Genomic DNA, 9,618 nt, shown 5'->3' with positions numbered 1-9,618 from the left:
AATGGATTACGTAGGACAGCTACAAATGGTACAGGGTGGTAACTCCCACTGGACAGAGGAGACGGGGGAAATATATCCCGTTCCTACCAAGATGAATTTCTGGTCGGTGTTCACTGGGATCTCATCTCTCTCTGGGAACACCCTAAGGAGTTTAGTATTTTTCAGGGGCTGGTTTGTAGTGATGTTGTTTCAGGTGAGGTCCTGAAAACAAACGAGAATCAGCATTCATAAAACGTAGCACAGCTATGCAATACGATAAGGGATTAAAACTGAGAGCCCTTTGTGGGTCAGAGACCCAATTATCCTGTATTTCCACAGGGCTTAGAACAGTGCCTAGCACATAATAAGCACTTAACAAATGCCATTAATATTATCATTATAAAAATAATCTCTGGAGATGATCGCTCTTCACACAGAGGGAGCACCTCTCCTGGGAACTACAAGACGAACAATCCATACCACACTATGAATATACAAAAAATGGTCCACCGCCTGATGGTTATCAGAAGAGAAACTGCATGGCCTAAGAGAAGCAACAGTGCCCAGTGGAAAGAGAAAGGCCTGGGAGTCGGAGGACCTGGGTTCTAATCCCAGCTCCTCAACGTGACTGCTGTGGACCACGGGTCGGTCACTTCACTTCTCTGTGCCTCTAATTCCTCAATGCTAAAATTGGGAGTCAATCCTACTGCCTCCTACTTGGACTGCAAGCCTCATGTGGGACGGGCTGTGTCCAATTTCTATCTACCCCAGCGCTTAGAACAGTGCTTGACACATAGTAAGTGCTTAACAGATATAATCAATCATGATAACAATGATGATGATAATAATTATATGCAGTGCCGGCTCCTGTTTCTTCTTTAAAGATCCTCCTAAAGTCTCTTTCTGGATTCCCTACCAGGTTTTTAACCTATGAATATGAATGTCATCAAAAGCACTGGTAACTTAGTAATGATAATATTTCTTAAGTGCTTCCTATGTGCCAAGCTCTGAGGTAGATAGGAGATAAGTAGGTCAGACAGTTCCTGTGCAGACATTTTAATCAATCAATCAATCAATACGAGATCAATAATAGATGGGGAAAACAGATATTTTCTCCCCATTTTATAGACTTCCGGGCACCCTCTCTCCTCCCTGCTGACCCTCCTGCCCCGCAAGGACCCGGAACCCAGAGCTGGGAGGCTCATGAGGGGATGGGAGAGTCGCCGGGGAACATGTTTCCTCTAATCAGTCAATCAATTGTATTTATTGAGCGCTTACTGTGTGCAGAGCAGTGTACTAAGCGCTTGGGAAGTACAAGTTGGCAACATATACAGACAGTCCCTACTCAACGGTGGGCTCACAGTCTAAAAGGGGGAGAGATGCAGCAGGGCCTAGGGGATTGATCACAGCCCTGGGAGTCAGAAGGACCTAGGTTCTATTCCTAGCTCTACCACTTGTCTGCTGGGTGACACTGGACAAGTCACTTCACTTCCCTGTGCCTCAGTTTCCTCATCCTCACTCTCAGCTTCAAGGCTCTCAATCACCTCGCCCCCTCCTACCTGACCTCCCTTCTTTCCTACTCCAGCCCAGCCCGCACCCTCCACTCCTTTGCCGCTAACCCCCTCACTGTGCCTCATTCTCTCCGGTCCCGCTGTCGACCCCCAGCCCACATCCTCCCCATGGCCTGGAATGCCCTCCCTCCGCATATCTGCCAAGCTAGCTCTCTTCCTCCCTTCAAAGCCCTATTGAGAGCTCACCTCCTCCAGGAGGCCTTCCCAGACTGAGCCCCCTCCTTCCTTTCCCCCTCCTCCCCCTCCCCATCCCTCCGCCCTACCTCCTTCCCATCCCCACAGGACCTGTGTATATGTTTGTACATATTTATTACTCTATTTTACTCGTACATATTTACTATTCTATTTATTTTATTTTGTTAATATGTTTGTTTTGTTGTCTGTCTCCCCCTTCTAGACCGTGAGCCCGCTGTTGGGTAGGGACCGTCTCTATATGTTGCCAGCTTGTTCTTCCCAAGCACTTAGTACAGTGCTCTGCACACAGTAAGCGCTCAATAAATATGATTGAATAAATGAATGAATGAATGAGTGTAAGCCCCATGTGGGATGGGGACCATGTCCAACCCGATTTGGCTGTATCCACACCAATGCTTAGTGTAGTGCTTGGCACATAGTAAGCATTTAACAAATACCACAGCTGAAGATGAGCTGGAAGGTAATAATTCTAAACTCGTCCTCTAAGCTCTAATACCAGAATTATTATTATTATTATTATTATTATTAATAATAATAATAGTACTTGTTAAGTGCTTACTATATGTCAAGCACTGTTCTAAGGGCTGGGGGAGATATAAGGTTATCAGGTTGTCCCAGGTGGGGCTCAGAGTCTTAATCCCCATTTTACAGATAATAATAATAATAATGATGATATTTGTTAAGTACTTACTATGTGCAAAGCACTGTTCTAAGCGCTGGGGAGGTTACAAGGTGATCAGGTTGTCCCACGGGGGGCTCACAGTTTTAATCCTCATTTTACAGATGAGATAACTGAGGCCCAGAGAAGTTAAGTGCCTTGCCCAAAGTCACACAGCTGACAATTGGCGGAGCGGGGATTAGAACCCACGACCTCCGACTCCGAATCCTGTGCTCTTTCCGCTACGCTATTATTATCATTATTATTATTATTATTATTATTATTATTAGTGTACCTCTATTAAACACTGGGGAGTGCGCTACAGACTCAGCTCTTTGAGGTCAGGGATCTGGTCCCTGGAGTCTAACTACTTGATTTTCCACTATTTTGGACTGTTAATTTCATAACTATTCAGAATGTTTTACCTCATTTAGATGCAAGGACATGTTTAATCTATAAATAACTTTTACTGAGTGCTTACTTTGTGCAGAGCACTGTACTGAGCACTGGGAGAGCACAGTAGAGTTATTAAAGGGCTTACGATCTAGTTGGGGAGAGTCTCTAAAATAAATTACAGATCAGAGTAGGCAACAGAGTGGAAATAATAATAATTGTGGCACTTGTTCAGCACTTACTATGTGCCAGGCGCTGTACTAAGTGCTGGGTGGATACAAGCCAGAGTGGAAATATCTGGCTTAAAGGATAGAGACTGGGCCTGGGAATAAGAAATCCTGCCTCTGCCACTTGTCTGCTGTGTGGCCTTGGGAAAGTCACTTCACTTCTCTGTGCCTCAGTTACCTCATCTGTAAAATGGGGATTAATACCATGAGGCTCATCTGGGATATGGACTGTGTCCAACCCGATTAGATTGTATCTACCCCAGCGCTTAGTACAGTGCCTGGCACATAGTAAGTGTTTCACAGATACCCCAAATATATATATACATGCTTGCCAGCTGTGTGACCTTAAACAAGTCACTTAACTTCTCCGTGCCTCAGTTACCTAATCTATAAGATGAGGATTAAAGTCTCCTCTCAACATTTCAGCCTGAGAGTGCTGATAATTTGATTATCTTGTATCTACCCCAGCCCCTAATGAAGGGCCTGCTTGGCACACAATAAGCACTTAACAAATACCATTATTATTATTATTAGTTAGGATGTCCTACAAGAGTCAGCGCCCCCCCCCCCTCTCTCCTCTCCCTCTCCCGCCCTTCCTCTTGCTCTACCCCTGGTTCTTTCTCTCTCTCTTTCTATATATTTATGTCAGATAGGCTGGAAAAGGTCACGAATAAAATACTTTCCATAGCTGGGAAGAGCTCTCCATTCTTTACATACCGCCTTATTGTAAAAACCATGCTGCTTTGGAAAAAAGGCAATCTAGAATGACCACATGTTCAATTCAAATCTGTTTTGCATCGGCCCAGTGTTTGAGAATCCCTCTTTTCCGACTCCATGCCTATCTCAGGAAATCTACTTTTCCTTCACGCTACATTCACAAAACTCACTGTGAGGAGAGGATGGCAGGAGGTCTGGTGTCCGGAACGATTTTATCGTCGCTGGCCCTTCCCCTCCCGTTGTCAGCACTTGCACTTCGAGTCGGTAAAGTGTCGAGGGCCTCAGGTTGGGAACAGCCAGAACATAATGATCCTAAAAATGACACGTGAAATTAGTGTTTGGTTAACAGTTACTCGCTCAAGTACACCCTTACTCCAAATAATGTAAGCATTTTAAAAGCCATAAAACACTCATGTGTTTCTCTATGTACACAGTCATGTGCTTTTCATACTTCATTTACATCTTTAAGAAAGACTGTTTCTGGTACTATGCCCCTGAGTCTTCTACTGTATGGTTTCTTACAACCTAGCTCAGTTCTTGGCCACTTCAGACACTTGGCAGAGGGAAAATGTTTACTGATGTCAATTCTCAGGGTTCACTCATGGGCCTTTTTTTAAAAAAAATTTTTCTGTCCTAACCTACGACTTTCCCATGGTTTTAAGTTTGCAACAGCATATCTTGTGATGTGAATTCTTCATCATTCCAACTTCAGAGATTCAGCCAGCTGTACAATACCTGTCAATTTCCATCAAGAAAAAGGTTTATTTTTGTGGAGCTAAGTACTTCAGAAACCTCCCTAAACACTTTACAGGCCCTTGGACCTTCTCAGGTAGACTAGCCTGTATCCATTCAAAATAACATGGAAGCGCTCTCTTTTGGATTGAGTCTTGATTTTTCCTTTCTGAGGCTGGATAACCTAAGAACTTTTCCAGGAGGGTCAAAGCCCCAGACATGAGTTATTTTTCCAGAGATCTAACTGATCCAGAAATGAGCCAAGCTCTGTATAAGCTTTACCCACTAATTTTGATCCAAGTTTGAGGGAGAAAGAAAATCCGCAAATTCTTTTGAGCTCATTTTTTTTTTAACTTGGCACTTAAAAGCAGACGCGCAACCGCAAGGTACAGTAACTGAAGGAAGCACTAGATCCACTTCCACACCAGATAAAGAAGGGAATCTTTAAAATGCAATTGCAGTACCAAAGAATTAGCATTCCAGATTCCTTCTGTTAATGGAGTTGAATTGAGCAGTCACCACCAAAATGAAAACCCCCTGCTATTCTACTGACTTTCTTGCTTTTGTCAAGATGCATCTGAGAGGACTTACATCCTCATTTAACAGTTGTTTATCCTTACATTTTGGGAAGTGTTGCCAAGATGGCATCAAGCTTGAGACTTATCCCATACTGAAGGAAGGAGCATTTTCTTCAGAGATGGATCATCTAATGGCAGAATAATGCACCACTCAGTGACTCAGTGGGAAATGTTGTGGCCTTACAGAGCAGGGAGTACCAGGCCTCAATATTCTACATGATTTCCCTTCTTCTCATGGAGAGGCAGTGTGGCCTGGTGGCCTAGAGCAGGGGACTGGGAATCGGGCAATCTAGTCCCAGCTCTGCCTCTGATCTGCTGTGTGACCTTGAGCAAATCACTTAACCTGTCTGGGCCTCAGGTTCTTTGTCTGTCGAACCGACTGCCGGCAGGTCTTCCATTGTGGGAGAGGGATGGTGTCAGATCTAGTTACCTCTGTCTATCCCAGGGCTTACACACAATTTAGCACAGAGTAAGCCCCTAATACATGCTATCATAATGGTTAAGAATAATCTCATTCTAAGTCTTCCCCAATTTGTGCCAAATTTAAATAGTGACAATATTCCAGAAATGTCCATGTTTGCCCATGGGTAGCTTGTGTGCTTCTCTCAGGAGAGATTGTGTGGTTGACAGAAGCTACCTTGATGTGATTAATTACAGCTGTTTTCACCTGTGTGTGCTGCACTGGATAATAATCCAGGATTGGTGGTTCAGCAGCTGTGTTGATGGTGGCTGGACTGTGTTTACTGGTTTTTTTGTTTGGTTTTAAGCGCTTACTATGTGCCAGGGGCTGGTAGATACAAGCTAACGAAGCTGGACAGAGACCATGTCCCACATGGGGCCCACAGTCTTAATCCCCATTTTACAGATAAGGTAACTGAGTCATAGAGAAGTGCAGTGACTTGTCAAAGGTCATACAGCAAACGAGTGATGGAGTGGAGCTTAGACCCCAGGTCCTTCAGACACCCAGGCCTGTGCCCTATCCCCTAGTTATGCCGATTCTTCTGCCACCATGTCCGTAATGACAGTAGTCATGGTATTTCTTAAGCACTCTTTGTGTGCTAACTACTGGTCTAGATATAGACTAATCAGATTCCACCCAGCCCTCATCCCAAAGAGGGAGGGAAAACAGGTATTTAATACCCATTTTTCAGTTGAGAAAACTAAGGCCCAGAGAAGTTAAGTGACTTCTCCAAGCTCACACAGCAGGAAAATGGAAAGCAGCATGGGCTAGTGGAAAGAGCCAAGGCCTGGGATTCAGAGGACCTGAGTTCTAATCCCGGCTCCACCACTTATCTGCTCTGTGACCGTGGGCAGGCACTTCACTTCTCTGTGCTTCGGTTCCCTCAACTGCAAAATGGGGATTCAATACCTGCTCTCCCTCATGTTTAGTCTGTAAGCCCTATGTGGGACCTGATGATCTCATAGGTATCCTAGTGCTTAGTACAGTGCTTGGCACAAAGCACTTAAAAAATACCACAGTTATCATTGTCATTATTGTTACGTGGTGGAGCCAGGATTAGAACCTGGGTCTCCTGAGTCCCAGGCCAGGGCTCTTTCCACTAAGTCAATGAAGCTTCCTAATGTTGCAGGTTAAACACCCTCCTTGTTTGACTCCTTGTGAGAAGGATCAGTCTCTGCTGTTTTTCTCTTTTTAAATATCCATATCATCAAACTCGCAGTATAGGTTTTGCCATTAAGGTCGCTTCCAAATGACTAATAGGAGTGGAAAAGAAATCATCAGTGTCCCCCCAAAGTGATGCCAAGTACCACTGAACTTACTGCTGGCAGAATCTGGGACTGAGAAATGATGCTGTTGGGGAGGCTGTTCTGTCTGCTTTCTGTAGTAACCTCTGCCCAAGTGACCTGGAAGCCTGTCATAGGCTGATGGAGATTGGCCTTGGAGATCTTCCAGGAAAAGTGGCCGGTAATATTAACTTCTTGAACGATGAAGGAAGCAGATAGATTCTCAGGCTTCGCCAACACTTTGGGGAAAACTGAAGGTACGAGAGTGGAACAAAATGGAGATTATGTATTTTCAGGGAGTGAAGAGAGTCAATCATCGCGCTGTTCCCCGGGGCGTTTCAAAAAAAATATTCAGTCCATGTGTCCCCACTCCCTCAAGGACCTCTGGTGGTCTCCCATCCATGTCGACATTAAACAGAGACTCTTTAGCTTGACTTTAAAGCCCTCAATCATGTTGCCCCCCCTCCTATCTTACCTCCCCCATTTCTTACTAGAACACAGGCCAGACACTTCACTCCTCTAATGCCAATCGACTCGCTGTACCTCATTCTCATCCATCTCGTCACCCACTTGCCCACTTCACGCCTCTGCCCTGGGACTCCTTTCCTTTTTCGTATCCTACTGGCCACTACTTCCCAACCTTCAAAGCCTTATTAAACTCACATCTCCTCTATAAGGCCTTCCCAAGGAAGCCCTCATTTCCCCCTTCTGCACCACCCTTGCATTTGAATCTGTCCCCTTTAAGAACTTGATATTCACCCCACCTTCAGCCCCACAACACTTATGTCCAGATCCACAATTGATTTCAATGTCTGCTTTATTGTACTCTCCCAAGGGACTGGTACGATGATAATAATAATGATGGTATTTGTTAAGCACTCACTATGTGCCAGGCACTGTACTGGGGTAGATTGTGTTGGACACAGTTTCTATCCCACATAGGGCTCACAGTCTCAAACCCCATTTTACAGATGAGGTAACTGAGGCACAGAGAAGTGAAGTGGCTTGCCCAAGGTCACACAGCAGGCAAGTGCAGGAGCCGGGATTAAAAGCAGGTCCTTCTATCCACTAGGACAAATAATGCTCTGAACACAGTAAGTGATCAGTAAATACCATTGATTGATTGATAGCCATTTGAGTCATTCATTCAGTGGTACTTATCGGGTGCCTGTGTGCATGGTAATACATACTAAGTGCAGGGGAAGCACATAACCAGCCATAAGGAAGACCATTTCCCGGGCTCCGCTAGGAGCTCACAGTCGAAAAGCCGTGTTTCCAGGATTCCATTTCCAAATCTGGTTATGTTCCTCTAATGTGGATACAGTCTGGGGGATAGAATCGGGACTCAACTCAACTAGTCCAAAAGCATTCAAGAACAATGACGAATAGCTTGTTTTGCTTTATTGTCTGTCTCCCCCTGCTAGGCTGTGAGCCCGTTGTTGGGTAGGGACCATCTCTATCTGTTGCCCATTTGTACTTCCCAAGCACCTAGTACTGTGCTCTGCAAACAGTAAGCCTCAATAAATACAATTGAATGAATGAATGAACTCCCAAACGTTTCTCTTTACAATCTCTGCTGTCTAACGTTTGCCTTTTTGGCTTTTTTGAAGAGCCGTCTTAAATCTCCAACTTTTGGAAATTGGCCAGCAGAGGCCCTTTTCAAGAGCTTCTTGATAGGCAACCTTGATAATGAAATAACTCCAAAATGGAAGCCACAAACACAATAAGCTTTCTCCACTTATTCAGAGTCTTGTAAAACACATTCTGAAAATGCTTTTAAATCCCGTTTGACATTCTCAGAAGTGCACTTAAGGGTGCTTTCAATCTTGACTTACCACCTTCAGAAGGGCAGCTAATATGCTTGTGGTTTTTTCCTCTAAGGGCAGAGCAAGGTGGGGTAGTAAAGAAAATACTTTCTGCCTTCAAACGGCCCTTTGATCTCGTTGGTTGGACGGTCACTTTATATTTGCATGAAAATGACAGATCCTGAAGGATTATATAGTTTTCCTAAAACCAGAGAAACAGAATATGCAACAAATTTCATTAGGGATTAAAAAAGGAGCTTGGCAAAAGATGAAGAGCTTAACAATAAAGTATATTTTTCCTATATGCTCAGGACATATGGATTTTACAAAAAGAACAAAGGAAAATATTGTCTATATTATAATTAATTACAATCACGGAATATTATCATTGGTGGGGGATACATTCTCCAGCAAAGAACAGTACCTTAGTCATAAGGCATCAAAGCCACAAACTTCTAACACTTGGGACAATCTCTTTAACTTGGTAGTATTGAGGGAACTATAAAGACGTAAATGCTAATCCTTTTTTTTTTGATACTTAAGAGAACCGCCTTAAGTAGCTCTGAAAGACAGGCTTACACTGCAATTAAAAATCCCTCTTGAAACTCTCACAAATTCCATTAAAGCCTCATAACAAGTATTATTCCTTTCTGAAGTGTGATATTGCAGCTTCAGGCATGAAACTACACTCTGACATCCCATATAAGGAAGAAAAACAATCTCTAAAGAATCAAATCTTTAGTTCTCTCTTAGGATACACTTTGATCACATTAGAAACAATGGCCTTTAATGTAGATCTGGATCAAATACCATTTATTTTGCTTGTACGTTTCTATGTTAAGTACATTTATTTGCACTATTTAAAAAAATACCTTTGTCATCTTGTATAAAATGACTCTGTTAGCGATAGCTATTTTACCTGGGAAGCTAGGCTTACCACTAATAATAATAATGGTACAGGTTAGATGCTTACTATGTGCCAAGTACTATATTAAGTGCTGGGGTAGATACAAGGTAATC

At 43.5% G+C, this 9,618-nt stretch overlaps 1 protein-coding gene across 1 annotated transcript in view; it reads right to left on the bottom strand.

Moving 5' to 3' along the window:
* Positions 1 to 19: 19 nt before the first annotated feature.
* ANOS1 (anosmin 1) overlaps positions 20 to 9,618 on the bottom strand; it is a 135,585-nt gene continuing 125,986 nt past the window's right edge. Inside the window, exons 11-14 of the mRNA XM_038757380.1 lie at positions 8,629 to 8,800; positions 6,830 to 7,044; positions 3,911 to 4,052; positions 20 to 201 (exon numbers count right to left, since the gene is read on the bottom strand). Of these exons, the coding sequence (XP_038613308.1) occupies positions 152 to 201; positions 3,911 to 4,052; positions 6,830 to 7,044; positions 8,629 to 8,800 (579 nt within the window). The 3' untranslated portion in view covers positions 20 to 151. The remainder of the gene's footprint in view (positions 202 to 3,910; positions 4,053 to 6,829; positions 7,045 to 8,628; positions 8,801 to 9,618) is intronic.

The sequence above is a fragment of the Tachyglossus aculeatus genome, chromosome 15 (genome assembly GCF_015852505.1).
Source record: "Tachyglossus aculeatus isolate mTacAcu1 chromosome 15, mTacAcu1.pri, whole genome shotgun sequence".
In the NCBI taxonomy this organism is placed as follows: domain Eukaryota; kingdom Metazoa; phylum Chordata; class Mammalia; order Monotremata; family Tachyglossidae; genus Tachyglossus; species Tachyglossus aculeatus.
Note: the sequence above shows the minus strand (reverse complement) of the source record. Positions and strands in the feature narration are given on the sequence as shown.